At 42.1% G+C, this 20,928-nt stretch overlaps 2 protein-coding genes across 4 annotated transcripts in view; both read left to right on the forward strand.

The window, feature by feature from the left end:
• KIF5C (kinesin family member 5C) overlaps nt 1-11,890 on the forward strand; it is an 89,745-nt gene extending 77,855 nt beyond the window's left edge. For 2 of the 3 annotated variants that reach the window (XM_049808764.1, XM_049808782.1), the window contains 3 exons: nt 888-1,104; nt 2,110-2,223; nt 8,087-11,890. In XM_049808764.1, coding sequence (XP_049664721.1) covers nt 888-1,104; nt 2,110-2,216 — 324 coding nt within the window. In that variant the 3' untranslated portion in view covers nt 2,217-2,223; nt 8,087-11,890. Of the gene's footprint in view, nt 1-887; nt 1,105-2,109; nt 2,235-8,086 lie in introns of all 3 variants that reach the window. The other variant, XM_049808773.1, reaches the window with a different exon arrangement.
• A 5,255-nt stretch (nt 11,891-17,145) lies between these two features.
• The window catches only part of LYPD6B (LY6/PLAUR domain containing 6B), a 50,974-nt gene continuing 47,191 nt past the window's right edge, over nt 17,146-20,928 (forward strand). The window contains exon 1 of the mRNA XM_049803077.1: nt 17,146-17,194. The gene's annotated coding sequence lies outside the window, so the exon portion shown is untranslated. The remainder of the gene's footprint in view (nt 17,195-20,928) is intronic.

Genomic DNA, 20,928 nt, shown 5'->3' on the forward strand with positions numbered 1-20,928 from the left:
CATATCGTAACTATTTCGTAGAACAAGGGTTCAACACTTGTAGAAAAAGCTCATTGTGACAATTTTTTTTTTTTTTTTAGCTTTGTTTGTGTTTTTCTTCTGGCACTAAGCCTGGACTAGCAGGTGTAAAACATTTTGATTGTCAAACAACGTGTGAATGTTACTACATGCTGTTGCTTTACTGTATTATTAATGTGGTAGTTAAACCACTTTTTTTCCCTTCACTCCAGAAAAGGGAGAGTCACTCCTTTGGAACAGTTTTGTGTTGACTTCTAGTACTGGTATAATCTGTTCAGTAGAATTTGTACTGGATTTTCTAACTGTTTGCATCAGTTTTTTATTTATCAAAAAATCAATCCTCTCTTGGCTGTTGTTGCATTTAAAGTTAGATGTTACTCTGATAATTGACAGACCTTGCTCAGGTTCATATTTAACTGAGGAAGTGCCTGAATTCAAAATTGCATGTAATCATCACATTTATAGCTGCAGGCCTTAAGTGACGTCTTAGCGATGTTTGAGGCATTAAAGTTTCCAATTTTCCCATATGCTCGAGTAGGGAACAAGTAGGTAAGCATGCCATAACCATTGGAGATGATGAATTTTTGATGATACCCGGTGTTGTCCATAAGTCATAGTTAAGCAATGCAGTTTTGAAATAATGAGGTGATCAAGTATTTGTAAAATGCTGAACATTTCTGCGTTCTGAAGAAATGCACAGTTTCTGCCACAGCTGCTCTTAAAGTCTAGAACAGCAAGTATGGTAGTAGAATGCCCTGCCATATCAGGCTTTGTCCTGGAGCCCTCACCCTTCAGGATAAGATCTATGAGATTTTGTTGAATAGAATAAACTTTCTCATAGTATATTTTTTAAATTTCTTTTCTCGCAGTTGGTACGTGATAATGCAGATCTTCGTTGTGAGCTTCCTAAGCTGGAAAAACGACTTAGAGCTACGGCAGAGAGAGTTAAGGCCCTGGAGAGCGCACTGAAGGAGGCCAAGGAGAATGCCATGCGAGATCGCAAACGGTACCAGCAGGAGGTAGATCGCATTAAGGAGGCTGTGAGAGCCAAAAACATGGCACGGAGAGCACACTCTGCTCAAATTGGTAAGGACATGGAGCTAAAGGGTTAGTGGTTGCTCACGTACTTCATGGTTGGTCTGTTTGCTCATGTTTAAATAGAGAGAGCTTTGAAAGCAGTAGTCCAGGGCAAACCACAGGGTCTGCTTCTCCTCTGCTGCACAGGAATCTTCAAAGACTTCACTTTTTAATAGAATCTGCCCCACCTAAAGTTTAAAGAGCCTCTGCTATTTAACTCAGTAAATAAATGGCATAATGGGTCTTGTGTGCCCTTCTAGTGACCTGAAAACTTGTCTCTTTAAATCAATCTCTCACTTTCTTCCTCCCCCACATACTCTCCTGCGCTTGCTTTCTTTCCTTGCCTGTCTGGACCTTGTCCCTTCCTCTTTTTTTCCCCTGATTACTCCTCCTTGTGATTTAATTTGGGCTGTGTAGAGTCAAAAATCTTCCTATATAATTCAAATGCTTGATATATCTTTGTGGTGTAATCTGAATGTGTGCATACAATCAAATGGTGTTTAAAATGGGGCAATTTTTGGAATTATTTGTTGTAATTGCTAAAGTAGAAGAATAATATTTTGGATGGTGATGCTAATACTGGTGTCTTAAAACCTGAGAGAGAATTAGACAGCACACAATATTTCCTGCTCTATGCTACCTCTTGTAGAAAGCCATTGACAGCTTTGTCTCAGCATCTTCTGGAATTATTTAAATAGTCAAATCGGACATAGGAAGTACATCACTGACCACCAAGTGGGTTGTGACATCCCTCTGTTGTATAGACAGTCCATAACCTTTGCAGAGATGGGAGGCATGCATGGGATGGTTCAACGGCTCCGTCACAAGCAGAAAATGGGTGTATTGTTGGCCGAGGTAAAGGAATGCTATGTTCTGCAGAGCTAGGTTACAGACTGCTCTGCCAAGCACGGCTCCTTGTTTGGAAACAATGGGATTGGTACTGGAGAAGGAGGTGAGGTAGAAAACGTTGTGAAAGCTAAACGTCATCTTTGGTTTCCTACTTTTATTCTGCAGCCAAGCCCATCCGCCCTGGTCATTACCCAGCGTCTTCTCCGACAGCTGTCCATGCCATCCGAGGGGGAGGGATGTCAAACTCCAGCTACTATCACAACACCAAATAGACGAGAAGTAAGACCAAAGTAACTCACTCATCTTGTTCTTTCACCAATCGCCCAGTTTTCTTACATTTCAGACTTGCTTTTAGAAGACCCACAGTCTTTTTTTCCTAGTTTTAGTAGGAGTTGTTTGCTAATAATTTAACTGTGAAAATTAGTAATTTAAGTGAGGAGTGCCTTGTTAGAATGCTTTGCAAGCTGCTGCTGAGAGTTTTTATTTTAATGACTTATCACTTAAAACTCTTTTAATAAACTAAAATGCTCTGGTAAAGCTGTACTGAAATTCACACCAAGAGGTGTGAAACTCATGTAGTAAAAATAGAGTTCCAAAGGTTCCTTCTGCCAGTGTAATTTTCTGCTTTCTGTAACATGAATATCTTTCCATGTTGTGATATTCCAGCCTGGGACAGGGGTAGAACAGGGATAAGTGGCAGCAGCACAGAGCTTTCCAAATTTGAGTGTCACCATTTGGCAAACTTCACTTTTGTTTCTTTTGCTTTGTACTCTTTTTCAGCTCTCTTCAGAAAAAAAAGTAAATATCTTACTTTAATTGCAAGGGCTTGAGGGTTTCTCCTAAGCAAAAATCTCATCCTGGGAAGATGAGCAGCATATTCCCATGAGACTGCTTCATGTATCCTACCTTCCCATTTATTTCTTTAGATGCTCATTATTTCTGAGCTATTTTACATCTGCTAATATTTTAGGTGATAACTTTATTTTACAGGCATACTAAGAGTTGGACAGTAGTGAGTGGCTGTGAAAAGCAGCCAGTGGACTGCTAAGTTGTCCCTCGGAGTTTGGGTTTTTTCTCCTTCTTGAGGATTAATTGTCTTATGACTCTCTTCTGATACTATGTGGTTTCCTTTAGGCACTCAGCATTCTTGGGTGTTTTTTTCTTTTTCTTTTTTTTGAGAATGTTTCAAGTCATGCATGCACGCAAACCATCCATCACATCGCACTCAAGCTGTTATTGTGTTGTGCAGATTGTTTCTGTTCATTGTGTTTTCCATGAGCTCTGTAGCTGCAAGCAACATATTTTCACTGTGGATGAATTAGGGCAAGTCTTTGCTGAGTGTTTTTGTGCATTAGTTCATTCTGAACTGAAATTGGCTTTTCCATCTCACAACAAGCGAGATGGCCTCTGTCTATCTACTTCATTGCATTCCCACCTCTGTGAAAGAGCAAAGGGGAAAGAGTATGATACAGAGGCATGTAAAAAATTTCTAAACATATATCATAGCAGCTGCTCTGTGGGGAAAAAAAGCTGCTACCTGCCTAAACTGGGTGGGCTTTTAATATGCCATCTGCTATGAAATTAAGTGTCAAACTCGAACAGGCCACACATTAGGTATAGGCACATGTCAAGTGGACAACTGCAGATTAATAGAAGTTATTAACAAAATAAATACACTTAAAACTAGATGAGTGTATAACAAGGTAGGACTTTGGAAGTCAACAGAAAGCAATCAGAAAGGCATGGAATACCTCTCAGATGTTTTAGATGCTGAGTTTTAGAATTGAGGATGGTGAAGAATGAGCAGAGTCATGCCACACTTGGAACATGTTGCAGAGGAGCTCATGGACAATGTGGGTAGAGAAAAAGAAGATGGAAGATCTTAGAAGAAAGTGGGTAAACTTACAGGTTTATGGCTTCTGAAAAAATTAGAAAAACTTCTGAAAACCACATGGAAGCCCTAGAGGTCAGAATGAAGCCATTTAAAAAGTATGTATGTGTGGTTTTTTCTTAATTGACAGTAGTGCTCCTTTATGCCTTTTATTGGTCTACTTTCCTTCCTGCTTGAGATTCAGTCTAATATGCCCGGCTATATTAGGTCTTGCATATTATGTGTAAGGCAACAATTTGAAATGTTGTGGGCGTTGGACTCAATGATCCTTCTGGGTCCTTTCCAAGTTGAGATATTCTATGATTCTATTCTATGATTACTACTTCAGAGAACCATATTTTAGGCTTTACAATTGGTTTTTAAACTGAGTCAAGTTCTAGATTTTTTGCACACATCTAGAAAGATGTCTTGAAGATGTAGTAAACTAAGGCCGGGCAGTGATTAAAGAAGGTCAGTTCTCATCAGTTTTGGTCCTTCAGTTGAGAAGATTATTGGCAAATTGCAACTATTTGGCTGCCAAAGGATTTTTGGAGTATCACAGTAATCTGAATTCTGAGCTTGTTGGTTGAAAGCCCAGGGGACTGAGTAAGAGATGTTAGTAAAGGTACTACTTGTGCAGGGAAAATTTAATACAGATTATTTCCATGATATTGTTGAGACATTTCTATGCTCTGTAGAACTACACCATGCTTTTGAATGGCATGGTTCTACGCAGCTAGAATTAGAGCAGAACTTTCTTTTATATTCATTTAATAGCAGTGAAATAAAGGTGGGGTTTCTATCTAAATGTTTGCTGTCAAGTAACATACCGTATCTCTGGAATGAAAATTTTATACCAAGATGAGGGGCAATTTATTTTATGTTCATTCATCATTCACAGTAAAGATGATAGACGCTTATTGCTGTTAGACTGGTCAGTGATGATGATTTAGTAACCCAGCAGCCGACTGCTCAGTAACAGCCAGTATTACTTTTGCTGTTCTCACAAAGGTTGTTGCTAAAATTTCTTCTGCAGAGCTGGGCAAGCCTGTGAGACTAAGCAGGACAAAGTTCAGACTTCACCCTGTTTGGGCCACATGCATGATGTAAGGAGATGATTTCTGCCCCAGAAAGCATAGCATTTGATGAATAACAGTAGCAGATGGAAGAGATAGAAATGCGGGCGTTAATAAAATGTGGTCCTGAAATTGCAAATTGCCGGTAACTGGCTTAAACAGGAGACTCAGGAGGCCAAGGAGTGTCTGCAAATCTCTAAAAGATAATTTCTCGTTCTGTCTACATTGCAGATGTTTTTGAAAATACAAGTGCAATGAATTTGTTACCTGGAGCATACCTCAAACCTAGATTTCAGAAAGGATCAGAAAGGGAATTCACATTGGTGCAGCTAACGGGATAACAATTGCTGCAGTAGGAGTCCTGTTTGGGTTGCAGTGCGTTTCTGTAAGAAGGTGGTGCTGGAATTGCCACAACCGTATAGCTAAATTTATGCCAGGGTTTCATGGAGACAGCCTTGGGAATTTCTAAATGTTTATTTCTGTAGCACAGTTTTGAGTTAGTTCTTACAGTTTAATCTTTTCTGTTTTAATACAAGTGGTTGAAATGTATTCTTCAGTGTAAATCTCACAGAGTTTTTTTAATTTTGTGGGGAGAAGTATTTTGACAAAACCTTAAAGAGCAATACTCCCCACGCATGAATAGCTGCAAATCACATCATGTGGATGGTTGCATATTAGCATCTCTGCTGGTCAACTACAGAGCTTAGTTGTTTGTTGTCATATTTAAAGTTCTTTACGGGAATACTTTATAATCATAACTAAACACAGTGCAGGTTTCAAAAAAATGTTAATATTAAAGTTTTTCAAATAATACAAGGAATTAAAAAACCCCAAACCTACAGTATGTATTTTGCTTTAGATAGGAAAAAAACCCCCCAAAACCCAAATTGTTTTGACTCTTTCTCATGCCGCCTCACAAAGTTTAGGCCAAAAAACTGCACAAAATTATCAAAGTCACTATGCAGTCTGATTTCATATGTTTTTTTTCTAAATTGTTAAAGAAAAGCTATAATAATGATGAGTTTTAGAAATGGAAATAAGCATAAAGGCAGTGTCTGAGCAAACTTGGATGTCCCTTGGAGCATGCTAGTTATTCACTTCCATCTGGCAGTTACTAATGGGAAAAATGCATTAAGCGGTAGAAATTTATGTTGACTTGCTTTTCATGCCTAAACTATGTGGCCAGACCAATGTTAGTACAAATCAGCTCATTTTGAAGGTCTATCTTTAAATTCATGAGATGGACCTGCTCAGAAGCCCCCCCCAGACTCCTGTTACTGGGGTCGTTCACGGAGAGGTGAGCCACGGTGGTGCTGCTCTTCTGCAGCTCATGATTTGCGAAGGACTTTCTCCAGATGGACCAGAGATCATCTCGGAGTCTGCTTTAATTACCTCTTGGACCTAACCTGGCCCTGCACACAGGGAACAGAGGGGCACTAGCTGAGCTCGGGGGCAGCTAAGGTTGGTGCTCAGGGAAAGCACGGATGACAAGATTGAAGACTTGCGAGGCTTTGTTGGAGGGCACTTCAGGTGCTGTCTGCAAACTTCGAGGTTTGCTGTCACCGTTTTTCCAACACCTTTCTCAATGACTGAGCTGCAGGCTGGAGGATGCTCTCCCAGTATCGACAGACCTGTGGGCAAGCTGGCACGCCAGGGCTGCTCAGGACCTGCCTGGAAACCTTGGGCAGAGCGAGCAGCAGCAGATGTATTTCAAATCTGAAGGAAGCTAGTTATCTGCCCTTCTAATATTTGCTCAAACTTGTCTGATGCCTCATTTCGAAAGGGAAGGAAAGGAGTGATGGGAAGATGCGCTAACGATTGCACTAATGCTCCATCATGGCCTACTGAAATTATTAAAGTAACTTGTACTGGGATCTGGGAAACACTGTGCAAACAGGCTCTCGTCTGCATGTCCCTTACCCTAAAGTCTCTGGTATGTTCCCAGCAACTCTCCATCCTTCAGCAAGATTAATAACTGTATTTAATCTAGCCAGACGATAGTTAATCTAGCCATTAAGATGCATAAATTAATAACCATCCGGATTTCCTTTAAAGTGTTAATAAGGATGACAATGAGGAGCTAACTACAATTCCCACCATTAATTTAGGGTAAATTTAAAAACACTGATGTATCAATATTCATTTATTTTTATAACTTGATCTTGAATATGGAAAAGCTTGGGGTTTTTTCAAATAACTATACAAGTAAATGCTTAATTGAGGAGAATACATCTCTCTTTGTAAGGCTGATTTTGTATTAGCTAATTTAAAAATGTGCTAGGCACGCTCAGTTATTTATGTGGTGCTTTCCATATGGCTAATGAGAAGTGTGGGGGAAAAACAATACAAACCCAAGAGGTTTTAAAAGTCTGTATTTCAAATGTTTTATAATCAACTTTAAATCACCTTGGTACTTGGTAATGTGCCTTGAACTTTGCTTCTGAATGGAATTACTATTAAATTAGTGAGAAAGATCCCTGTATAATAAGCATATATGTTATATATAAAATTAGTATATTTTTAGAATATATTATCAAAATATATATAAATATTTTTTATATTGCTGTAAACACACATATATGTGTGTGTGTGTATATGTGTCTCAGGAAAGCACCTCTCTGTCAGGAGACATATAGAACAGAAGGATTGTTTTGGATTTGTGTTTTCTCACCCCTTCGTTTTATAATAAGTTTTGAAACCCAACTGCAGTTACTTTCCGTACTTGTTATATAAGATATGCACACAACTCCTCTTCAGCGTATCCAACTGCTGACCAGTGAGAGAAAAATCCCGTTAAAAGAACAGAGAGATAAAAGGAAAAAAAGGAGTTAGATCTTTAGATAGTGTTTAAGGATGTATTTAGGCAAGACATAATGCCATGCTACAGGTGGCAAAGAATGAATTTCATCAAGAGAATGGTTTCATTTTGACTGTGCAAGTTTGTGGGCTGGAAACTTTAAAGGTAGATCTGACAAAATTCCTTTCCAAGACTTAGTAACTGAGACCCTAATTTCATGAGCTGTTAAAACTGTGCTTGACGTGACTCTCGTTTCGTGGCTGTTATGGTGACTGTTTGGTTCCTGTGCATCACGTTTCTGTGAGGTGTAGGTATCAGTTGATCTGCCGCGTTGCACATCTGCTTTCTAATCTCAGACATCCACTAATTATCATTACCTTTCTTGCTCTCTTTCGACAGGTCAATTCCACTTAGCATGTTAAGGACTGTCATTAAGTCACTAGTTTCTTTTTTTCCCCTCTTCAACCCGATCCACATCCTGTTCATCCTGCGCTTCCTACAGCCATCTGCAATGCACTGGTCCCAGGTATTTTGAGCTTCGTAGGATCTCCACGTGTACAGAAGTGTTCAGCTCAACTCTTCTACAGATACTTGTACAATGTATTTAACATAACCATCTAAGTAATGATAGGAAGTCTGCCACTCAGAATCTCTCACGGACTGCGTTTGACCCCTTGGCGCTGGTTAGGTTGGGGCTTCTACTCTCAGATTGATGCTTTTTCGAAGTCCTCTGTTGCATCAGTAAATCCTGACTTCTGGCATCAAAGAATTAATTATTCAATGACCAAGTGCCATCAAAGGCAGGTGATTGTGCTCTGTCATGACTGATTTACTGTATAATATACATATTATTTTATATTTTTAGGGGATGAAAATGTGCTGCTATATGGTTTAATTTTACTGCTTACATTTTCAGAAGTAAATTTCCCCAAAGAACCATTTGTAATATCCTGATAAAAATCTTTGGACTGTATAAAATAAGCTTTATTGCAGTACCTGGTAAAGATCAAATGGGATGCAGAGAAATCTGTTAGTATAGATCTAGGTTTTGAAGTTTGGTAGTTACATGAATATATCTGTGTGACCTATCTTAAATTTAAGATCTGATCTGCTTGTAGTTCTCCCTACGGTGGTGGGTTTTCCTGGAGTGTGATGGCTAGCCACGTGTTTGTAAGCATTGTTCTTTATGAAATTTTGAAGGCTTTCAGAATGCTGTGGAAATCTTGTCTTGGAAAAGCTGACAAGCATCCCCCCCTTTCGCCTTCCCGCATGCCTTTGGCAAGCCCCGATCTGTTCACACCGGAATTCAGGTATGGGAGTGAACAGTCCCCTACCAGAACAGACGCTACCTTAAAGAAACAAACAAACAAAACCCCCCCCAAACCCCAGCCCCTACCTTAAAAAAAATTATACAGAGAGAGTCCAAAAGGAGGCGAGAGTTGTAGACTCGAGCTGTCCTTTGCAGACCAAATTTGGGAATACATTTGCTAGGAGGTGAAGAGCATATATATAGCCAGGGGAAAAGAACGTCTTTATAAGTTACAGTACGCAAGTCATCCTACGGATGGTACGCTTGTGCGCACGGAGGTAAGGATGAGACCGCTTGCCTTGGATCTTTCTCTCGTGCCAGACAGAAAGTTTCCATCTTCTCAGCAAGGGGGCACTGGAATCGTTCCGGGAAGGTTCCGCTGGCAGGCAGAAGCTACTGCTGCTCCTCGCTGCCTACTGCTCCTGTGCCACCCGCACACATCCTCCTCCTTGCTCAGATGTGCATAGGATGCAACCTTATGTCTTCACGAAGCGTGGATTCTAGGAAGGTTACGGCTGAGCATAGCCCTCTAGTCTTGTTTTGCAGACGTTTGCTCTTACTTCATTTGAGACTGATTTTTAATTTTTTTTTTCCCAAATTTCTGAACGTGTTTGTTGGTAGACGTAGAACTATTTAGTTAATGTAGAGCGTTTTGAAAGATTGTGAATTGACTTTAGATATTTTTTTCTACTGAAATTATTTAGGTTGTTGCAAAGTAAGTTGGACTTAATTTAACTTTTTTTTTTAATGTTGCACTATTTTGGGGAGCATTTTGCTAAAAATATTTAATGAAGTTGCAAATTTGCATGTATTTAATTTATTTTGTATTTTCCAAAGTTTTATATTTTCTTTCTTTATGTGCATGTGCACTGCCAGAAAAATGAACTGTGAACTTGCCATATGCAATCTTTAATAAAATTACTAATTCAGAACTACTCTGTGCTATCTTATCAGCTGTTCAGAGCTGAAATTTCTACTATGAACTAATGATCCTCTTGTTTTGGTTCTAAAACAGTTGTCTTGGAAAAGATACCAAACTTAATTGCTGTCAAAGATTTTGTATTGTAGTAAAACTTTTGTTCTGTCTCTCAAATTCAAAGTTCTGTATGGAAGTATATTGTAGACGCAGCATTAGCTTCAAAAAAAAAAAAAGTGTATTAAGTTCCTCGCAGCATCACCATTAGTTATGTATGGCAGTTTAGACAGCTTTCTTCAGCTTGAGTAATAAGTTAGCTTTGACATCTCTTAATTGTGCTAGTGCTGATCAGCCAGTCAGTTCACCTAGCTGAAATAATGTAAGTTTCTCCAAGTTAACTTTTACATCAAGACTGTAGGAGGACTTTCTATAACTGAAACGCTGAAAAGATGCCTTAGGCTAAAATTCTCAAAAAGAAGTACAGAAGATATTCACTCGATTTGGAAATTACTAATTGTCAACTGAACTTGCTCTGCTTATATATAGATTCTTGTTTTGTAAGCCTATTTTAATTAGGCAACTTAAGTTTGTATTGCGTATTGTATATTCAACTTTTGTACCATTTTTAAGTCTTACACATTTTATATATAGAAATGAAAACCACACAGCTCAGCAGAGATCAAAACCTGTCTCCTCATATTTCCACTACTTGATGCTACTTTACTTTCTTTGCTCTTTGAATGTTGTGTTGTATTTATTCTAGGCTAATTTTAAAGTTGTGATTTGTATAGCGCAAATTAAATTTCACATCTGAAATGTCATGCATGGGACAAATTTTGGTGGAAATACCGTTCACAAATGGAAAACGTACTTCAGATGGAACTAAAGTGCATATTGTTCTTTTTGCTAGTAATTAAAAAGTATTTCCTGCTCACTTGAGCTTCTCTTAATGATCTGTTCAAATCTGTTTGTCCTTGAGTTCACGTTTCATCGACTTGTTTTCTCAACAGCAAGGAAAGTTTTAAACCTGGAAAGATCTTGGCTGATGCATTTTTAAGTTTGTATTTAACTCAACAAGGGTGAGAGTGGATTATCCTGAATATATATAAAAAAAAACCTAAAAAATAAGTCACAAAAACACTTTACTACAATAATTTCTGCCTACAGAACCTTATAAGTAACTTTTAAATTTCATTTTACAAAGCCTAATGGACTAAGATGCACATTTGCCTGAAATTTTGATAAATAAGGCTTGGAAGTACACAAAATAAAGAATTTTAAGCTGAATGTTGTTTTATTTGAATAAACAGGTATTTAAACCAAATGGTGATGAAGGCCCAAAAGGAAGAGGCCTGATCAGATTTCCATTGCTGGAGGAGAAAGACCTTGTGTAAACATGAATGAAGTACATCTCAATTGGAAATGGAAGGAATCCAAAAATAAATTGGCAGGATAATCTTCATCTACCCTTGCTTTGATTTTCATCTTCACTGTGCCTGTACGAACTGCGAAGTGCACTGGAGAACATCCGCTGTGCAGGATGGAACACCACTCTACCAGTTCCTCTCTCGCTCTCACAATCTTGTCCACTGAAACACTTTTTGTTGTGGGAGAACCACGGGGGTTGAGGCATTCTGTAGAATTATACATGTCTAGTTTGTAAAGTGTGTAACGTGTACTGCAGATGTGTATTCTCTGGGCTCTATGTATCTTTACAGTAGTGTTCAATTTAGGAAAAAATAAATTGTGGACACGTTTTGCTGGTAACAAGGGGAAATTTTTTGCCATTGCATCAAACGATGCTGAAATGTATTAAACTCTTGATAGCAGACCTGAACCCTCCTTCCCCCATCCCGTGGAGATAAAGTCTTTTATCTTCGTTCTAAAATTCCATCAGAGATGGATGGATACACTGGCAGACTGCATGATGTATCATTCAAAAACCGTTACAGTGGAAAATAAAACTGAACTAAACTTTGCGGTGTGCATGTTGTGTGACACGTTATGTACAGCATCCCTGTAACTGGGGCGCTCTGCCCGTGCCCATGACGTGTGGGAGTGACCTGTTCAGTGGAACCACACTTGAGAGCGTGCTGTGGTCCCCATCTGAGGCCACTGTCTGGATTTTAGCTTTTCCTCAAAATCTGTAGAAAGTAATTAAAAGGCTTGGGTGACTCACTGGGAAATGGAACACAGGATTATTTTTTATTTTTGTGATCAAATAATTGCATCTTTTCTACTACCTCTCCATGGAAACGTTCCTTCTTCCGACTCTTTTTCAGTAGCCTGGAGACTTTTCCACTTACCCTCTGCGTGCATTTCCATTTTTATAGGAATGTTACACTCCCTTTGTATACAGTGTAATGGAGTAGAAATTCCTGCGTCCTTGCCACCTCCCTTAAGTCATACTTGGGAGCTTTATAAATGGCTTGTTTTCAGTAATTATTAATCTGAGCATTTCTCAATTATATCATTACCTTTCTACTCAGCAATGCAAATTTCTGGCACGCCAGAATTTCTGTAGAAATGGATTGCTCTGTTTTTGCTGCTGAGTAGATTTCTAATGAGGATTATGTGGTTTTGCATCATTACTTAGGTGTGCTCACGCTGCTTTCGCTTGGGGCCTGCTCAGAATCCAGAAGCGTAGGAAGCCGCTTACAGCCAGGCTTTATTGCTGTTCTTGCTGGGGATGGGTGGCTGATAGTCAGGGTGGCAAGTACAGGTGTCCAGGAGCTAGGTAAATGCCACCAAACAACTAAGCGTTTGGATGCGCTAACTACGTAGATGTACTAATATAATCACACTGATTAACCCAGTGCGTTTAGTAGGACAGACCACTGTCCTAGCAGACTTAAATATTACATCTGTTAAGAAAATGGGAGTCAATTATTTCTAAATCAGAATGCACTTTTTGATCATGCTACTTTCAATGCATAGGAGGCAATTCTTCCTCACGCTGTCTGAGAAGCGACTGCTTTGGCTTCATTGGGGAGGAAAAGGCTTTCCAATTTAGAAGGTTTATACTAGGGAGAGCAGCCGGGGAGTCCCAAGCATTCCCCACTAGTCCCACAGAGGAAGGCAAACACTGTACGGTGCCACGCCACAGAGCTTTTTCCGTGAGTTAAAACGATGCACCCTTTAAGATCTCTTAGATAAAGCTTGTGCCTGGAGGATGAACTCAATTATAGAGCAGACTGTTTGCAAGTGTTTCCCTACAATTTCGTTTTCAGAATGTGGGATTGCATCAGTTAATTAACTCTATCAAAACAACACAAATTATTGTATCCCTTTCCAAGATTCATCTTACACAAGACTACAGTAAAAACCAAAAGGATAGGGGTTTGCATCCCTGGAAAAGTACTTGCTGCAAATCTGTCACTAGTGATGAAAATACTTATTTTGCTAAATCTCAGACACTTGAAATTTAGCTTCCGGCAGCGCTGAACTCAGTGGAGACTGTATTTATCCTAAACTGAGGACCGTCAGTAGTTTCGGCTCGAGATCCCCGGTTGGGCATGCTTTATCAGCTCCTACTTTATACGCTTCCGATATGCGATGCCTGGCCCCATCAGCCAGGCCTGCGGCCGAGGTATTTCGGGGGCGATGGCGATGCCGAGGAGGCATCTGCGAAGTCTCATCGGGTCAGGGTGGTTTCAGGAGCTGCTCGAACATCCCAAGTCCGTTCATTCTTCGGGATAACGCTGGCAGCACGTCCCGCTCCCGGATGGCCAGAGCTCCTTCGGCTGGAGAACAGCCTGCTTTGTGGCTCTCCCCATCTCCTCGGTGCAGCTGCCCAACGCCTTGAAGGGGGCTGCGCGAAGCCGATCCGCGGCCAGGATCGCTGAAGATTAGAAAGAACAGAGTTTCCCCCGCCTGACTCTACGCCTCGGTTATGAAAACTTCGACCTCGCAGCCCGCCGCCCACCCGACCCACCCGGTTTCACCACCCGCTTTTAGCCGTGTGCCTCAAATTTGGGGCGAGGGGTGGCGATGGCCCCCGGACAGCCAGCCCGGGCCCGATAGCTCCCTCCCCCGGTCCCCGGGTCCGCTCTCCCCTCAGGTGCCGGCCAGGGTCCTCCTCAGCCCCGCGGCGGAGGCGGGGGGGAAACCCACCCGGGCCGGCGGGGCTCGGCGGCACCGCCCGGGGGGCGGTCGCGGGGGTGTCCGAGCCCTTCGCTTCCCCGCCCCGGCCCCACCTCCGCGGGGCAAGTCGGCACCGCCCGCCTCCCGCGGAGCCGCTACCGCCGTCCCGAACCGGCCGCCGCCGCCGTTTACCTCACGCCGAGCTCCTCGCTGCCCGCGGCGGGGGGGGGACGGGACGACGACACACACCGCGGGCACAGCGGGTGAGTATTTCCACTCCCCGGGCAGCGGGAGTCGTCTGTGGGGCGAGGAGGGGAAGGGGGGGGGTCCGGGGAGAGACACCTACGCCGCCATCGCTTCCCCTCAGGGCGTCGCGGGCGCCGCGGGGTGAGAGGCAAAAGGGCGGGAAGGGCTGAGGGGGGCGCCATGGCCGGGCTGAGGGGAGCGGGAGGGCCGGCTCCTTGCTGCGGGTCCCGCCGGGTTCGGGACCGAAGAGTGGGTGCCGAGCCCCCCGGGGAAGGCCGGGCCGGGCCGTGAGGTGGGAGCGGGAGATCCCGTCGCCTCGGTGGAAGGAGGCAGGAAAGCCAGGAACGCTCCCGGGAGAGAAGGGAGAGGGTGAGAAGCGCTGGGCGTTCGGCGTCGAGCGCCTCGGAGCCGAAGCGCGGAGCGTGTTTTATGGGTACGTTGTAAAACTGCAGTTATTGCAACACTGGTCTGGATGATTATACAGCTGTCTAAAAAAAAAAAAAGAAATGGCTCTTTGCTTTTCACAGGTACGTCAGCAAACTTTTCACTCTTAAAAGCAAGGGCGTTAGGTTTCACCGTAGAAAATAACAAAACATTAAAATACGTACATAATGAAGGAAACCCAAGTATAGTAAATAATACAAGTAAAAAACTGCAAGGTGCCTGCCGTGGAAATACATCAGCAGGTGCTGGGCTCGCGCTGGCAGGTTGTAGGAGCGCTGCCCTTCGCGTGGTGTTCCTCCCGAAAACGGACGCGGGCTTCTTGGGCATTATTTGCGATAGGCGAATGCGTATTCTGGTGTTGCGTTAGGCTGTGGAGTCCTCGGAACGGTGACTGGCAGTGTTTGTGTGGTATCGAGGGCGCCGAGGGCTCGGTCCTGTGCGAGGCCTATGGGTGCTCTGGTAATATGGTTTAATAAAAACAGTCCCAGGGTTGATGAGTGTACACGGTTCACGCCGATAGAACTGGTTTGCAAGACTCAGCTGGTTGACTCCTAAGGGCAATCTCAGGAAAATAGGTTCGTATGATTTCCCGTCTGTCAGAGGGTAATGCGGGTAGAGCCTGGAACCGCAGATGCAGAGATCAGAGCAATTGCAGAGAGCCATGTACTGCAACCTCTTTCATAAATACAGTACTGGTAATCCCAGATGCTCAGATAATGAGTCAAGTTTCCCTCCCTCAATGAACATGTTTTTGTTTAAAATAATAAAATACTTAATGCTGAGATCGCTGTTTCTCAGGTTGGTTTTGAACCTCTAAGTTTAAAGTGCTCAAGCTTCCTCCATAACTATGAACCTCCTGATGGCAGCACCCCGTTCTGCCTCTCCTCAGGTGAGTTTTTAAGAAAAAGACAAAAATTTAAAGGCTTACGATGGGAAAGAATAAAGTCCTGCCTTGCATTTGAGAGCGCACACACCAACTCGGAGGATGAGTATTCAAAGCTGAAAGAGTACGTCCTCAGTTTGGTGCGTCTGCCTCGCATCACCAGTGCCAGTCGGTACCCCGGCTGAGCGTGGCCCGGCCGTGTACCAGCAGTACAGTCCTGCAGGTGAATTCCAGAGGTAATTGTAGATGGATGTTTTATAGCATGGATGAAGGGAGTTGTCCTGTTTGTTACAGAGGGCACGGCTTGGTGATTCATCAATCTTTGCATGGTAATACTTTTGCTCTTCTAGTCAATCCACAATTAACTTAGCTACCAGTATTGCTGATGAGAGTCTTTGCCATTCCTCATCATGAGCTACTTGCTTTAAGTTGATTAACATTTCCTACTGTGATAGTTGCAGTGCTCTGTTCACAGCCAGTCGCATCCTCTCAATGACATCCCTCCCAGAGCGGATAATCTTAGGGCCTTTTGCCTTAGCCTGGTTTCGTCAGAGCCATATCTCCAACGCTTGACGTGTGGCATTCTGGCTGTGTGATATTAACTGTCAGGAGCCCGGTAAATCCTGTAATCAGCTTACATAGGATGGATCCCGTCTGTTGATCCTCGAAACACTTCTGATGAGTTCTGTCCTCTGGCTGGCACCAGGTGCTGGATGCTTTATCTGGCAGAAAGAAAAGAGGGAGAGCGTAGCCAAGGTGAGGGCAGATACGGTTTCTTTGTCGGGGAGGCGTGCAATTGGCAAGTGCAAGGTGCTGCAGGGGAAAGAATCTGCGTTGCAAGAAAGGGCACCTTTTCCTGCACCCTTAGGAACTCTCTGGAAGAGATACCTGTACCTTGCTAACTCATAGGTTGATTCATGCCATGCAGTCAATCTATCACGATCTCTTCCTGCCTTGTTTTCCATTTGCCTAAGCTTCAGTTGTGGGAGAAGAGATAGGGAATGTTTCCTTTTATACTGTTTATATAAGTTGTGTCAGTTATGTAGGGGAGCCCCATCTGGAATCAGGAGTTGCAAACTTAAGTTACAAAACAGAAGTCACCAAGGCTGTCGTGCATGCTGTAGTACAGCGCATCTTACCCATCCCTGCCAGACACTTCCAGTGCAGGCGGCAGGTAAGGAACTTGGCAGCAGAGGTGAGGCAAAGAGAATGACAGCACCTTACATATTAAGGGTACTCAATGCCTCTCAAGGAGAGCAAGGTAATTGAAGGGTGAAGAATTTTCCAGGGCTGTCTGTCATTTCTCAGTCCAAAGGGCCCCTAAGCTACATCCAAAATACCCCACACCTCTCCTTTAGTTTACTAGTTTGAGGGCTTCTTTGGAACAAAAGTTCTCCATCTTAAAACAAATTTTTCTGCATGAATTCTGATACTTATAAAATTGCCCCTCCCCCCCCCCCCCCTTTTTTTTAAAGTCTAAATTCCTCAATATTTTCTTTCCTTTCTTCACATCCAGTAGCTGGATTTTGTACATTCGAAGGAAAGGAATGCTTTGGTTATTCGTGTGTATGACTCAAAGGACTTCTGGATGAGGTGCATGTCTAACCGTTCAGAAGTGGTGAGAAGGTACGTACGATAGTGCCGCACCAGTAAACTTCAGAAGGAATTTCAGATTGCAACTTTCTTTAAGGATCGAGTTGTATTGTGTGATACATGTGTTGTTGGCAGTTATTTTTCCATTAACTGCTGTGAAAATCTTTTAGTCTAAATAAGAGGCTTCATCTTCTAGACTTTGCATGTGCTTTCAGCAGACATCTGATTACCAGGCTGGTTATTCTGAGTGCCAAATGCTGAAATGAAGGCTCAGTATAACTGTTTGCATTTGTTATTTTTCTCACTTGGAACCTAGTGCCCATGAGAAGCCAGAACACCAGGCACGACCTACGATCCGTTTTCACATTCAAACGGCACCACTCTAGCCATGCCAACAAAACTAGATTGGGATTTCTTGCCTGAAGCTTGGGGCTTTTTGATGTACCCGGTTTGAACTACAGGCTTTGGCGAGGAACCAAATTAGGGTAAAATGGTGTTCATTTGGTGGTTTTTGTCTAGATTTTGCTTTGATATTTAAACAAATCTAAACTGTTGTGTGAAACCTGCTTGAAATAAACTTACAGACTCCATTGTTAATATCACTTTACAGATCTGGAAATGGGGCAGTAAGGGATTAGAACGTGAGTCTTTTTGTTAAAAGATCCAGGCTTTAGTTATATTCTGACTTGCTGAATGGTTCTAGACAGGTCATTTGTCTTCTTTCCATCTATTTCTTGTCTCACTAGTGGGAGTAATGATGATGACTTTTCTATTTCCATGAATTGCTGTGAAAGTTGATCGGTTTGTAAAGAATTCTCAGTGAAAACAGCACTGCAGTGATAGCGTTATTAAGGGTGCCAGTTTCACCCCAAGTAATTCAAGCACATTGAGCTTTCCCATGTTTCAGTCTAACCATGTACTGCACTACATGTGGAATGTGGAATTCTCTCCTATTAAAGATGGCGATAGGTCAAGGCAGGGCAGGGGCCTTGTGGGGGGGGGGGGGGGGAGGGGGGGAAGTCCAAGATCAAGGTTTCCACTTGAAAGTTTCTGTAAACCCTATAGTATGTCTAGAAAAAGTTATTTTCAGTGTCGGGTAGTCCAGCTTTAAACTAAATTATCAGAGCGTTTTAAAAAAATTCTGAACTCTATTTCCTTTTCTGTTCTTTCCCATAGTCCATAAAACGGTTCAATAACAAATCCCATCTCTCAAAAGTGTAGTGAGGAAAAATTGTGTGCTTATTTGAAATGCTGAGATGAAAAAACCCAAACCCATTGTACTGTAGCAGTGCCATTTATTAACCAGTGAGTTATGTAAAATCACTCTACTGTGGACTGGGACCTCACTCACAGTCCCAAATGTGATTTTGATGTTTATATGTGTGACACTTTCACTGCTGGTTGAACCTCATCCCGCCCTCAATGCTCTTGCTGGAGAATTGTGGATTCTTTGATCTAAGGCAGGGCTGCGTTTTGTAAATGTTCCCTACGCCCTTGCAGTGTAAATGTGCTGGGTTGACCAAGACTTGCTATTTAAGTGTTTAAGCTAACCCAACTCGTTTGAGCTGTAATGACTTAAAGATCAATCAGATCATCATCTGTGAGGTGACCATCTGAGCTGGGGAAAGGAGGAGATTGCTGTTTCTGCTGGGATGGCTGGCCAGGGCCAGCAGGTGTTTCCACTGGCAGCTTTCAAGCCAGATGAAAGTCCACTCCATCCTGCAGAATTTATCTCCTGGCTAGCTTCATGGAAAGAAGGCTGTATCCTTCATTTTTTAAAATAGGAGTGCGTGCTAATAAGCAAAATGGGAGGAGATGCTTGCAATAAGTAGGTGAAAAATCAGATGTATGAATAGATGGAACTTAACTGCTTATTCAAGATTTTAAACATAGTTTTTCACACTCTTAATTTGTTTCACTCATAAATTAGTGTGTCTGTGTGAACCGTTTTCTTTCCTGTGTCACTCAAAGTGGCCTTGTTGTGTCTCTATAAAGAAATGTGTCTACTTTGCCTGTAGCCTAAGAAGATTACACTGATATTTCCAAATGATAGAGAAATTAAGACCGAAATCCTTAGGCCTATCTTGGGTTATATAGATTGAAAATTAACACCATTTGCAGGAGCGATGCTTGATTTGTGTCTACATATCTGCCCTACGTGTAAATGCCAGATATTGTAATTTCTGTCTGTTATGTAAATGGAAATTTAACAAACAAAAAGAACCTCCATAAAATACTCGCTATCTTTAGTGGCGTCTAGGCCCTTGGTATAATAATAATAATCCCTTCCAAAATTGCTCCATGAAATCTTGTGGCGTACTCGTAGATTATCTCGTATTTGTATCTGAAATACAATGTAGTGTTCAAGCTCTGGACTGTGGAGTGCGTTTCAGAGTTTGAAAGAACAGGTTGCCATACTAGACTGGCTCATAATCTTAGATCTGTAAAGCTGCCTCTGGCAGTGATGAATAACTAATGCTTCAGGGAAGACTAATATCCTCTATTATGCACCTACCCAATTGGGCAATGTCAAAAACAGAAAGATGGGCGTAAGATTATCTTTCTGACCCCTGCAGATCATGCCCTGAAGTGTGGTGATTACCCTTCTCGGAGTCTAAACATGCATAAGCGCAGATGGTAGTAGTTACAGTCATCTAATCCTTTTTTTGAAAAATGCTGCCCCAGCTTTGTCTTGATGTGAATAAACCTGTTGTGGCAAATTGCACTAATTCAGAGCTCAACTTAATACACAGAAATGGAGCTAAAAGCTTATGAAATAGAGAGAAACACAGGCATACGCGTAACTTGTATGGCTAACGTGGTAAGCATCTCAGTGCTTAAAACCTTGTTTACAGGCACTGGTTTTGCCTTGGACTTAAACTTCATTTAAGGCCAAATATGAAGAGTTTTTGTGCCTACATAAGGAGTATTTGTTGGATGTGAGCTTAAAATGACACTCCTTCTTTCAACTGGTAACTAAGAAAATCCAGTTTGGCTATACTTTCTTGTGGCCACGCTTTCCTTAGCTCAGAGCTTCATGGCTGCAGAGCATCGGGTGTACAGGTCCCGGCACTGTTCTCTGGCTGGGGTCATCATTTTTCCTTGAAGTCCGCTGTCTCCATCTGTTGTGCCTGGCTCAAGTAATGCAACGTCTTCCTTAGACTCATCGTGATGGTTGTTTCTGTAGATTCCAGCTCTTTGTGGTTGCGGGACTGTGTAGGATAATCCTCTAATTGGCGTTTCATCCAAGAGTGGCAGGACGGAGAGCATTATGAGATGCTTGATCTCAGCTATCCAGGGTAATGTGGCTGCTCCAAAATTTGAGTCTGCTCAAAGGGCAGGTCCTGTATCCATCCTTTAAAACTAAGCATACAAGTCAAACATTTAAAAAAAAGAGTAAGATTACAGTGGTTCTTCCCTCTTTGGAAGTGTCAGAGAACAGACTGGTTTCCAGACACTAGCACACTGGGATTATAGAGTAAATGGTGAGTTTTATTTTATGTGGTATACCTGAAGACATGACCCTTTCTTAGTCTCTTTTTGGTACATGTGAATTTAACATTCCTCTTGTGGGGTGCAAGTTCAAGGTAATGGTATGTCATATGTCTTACATGGTTTTTAGAATCAAATTAGAGGATGTTTATATAAACATATAAAAATTATTTTCAAGTATATAAAAAAAAAAGCAACAGCACAGATTCTACAGAAGTCAAGAAAGCAGTTTGTCCAAAAAAGCTAGAGGTGAGAGATATCAGTTACTAAAACAC

The sequence above is a fragment of the Accipiter gentilis genome, chromosome 1, assembly GCF_929443795.1.
Source record: "Accipiter gentilis chromosome 1, bAccGen1.1, whole genome shotgun sequence".
Lineage (NCBI taxonomy): Eukaryota > Metazoa > Chordata > Aves > Accipitriformes > Accipitridae > Astur > Astur gentilis.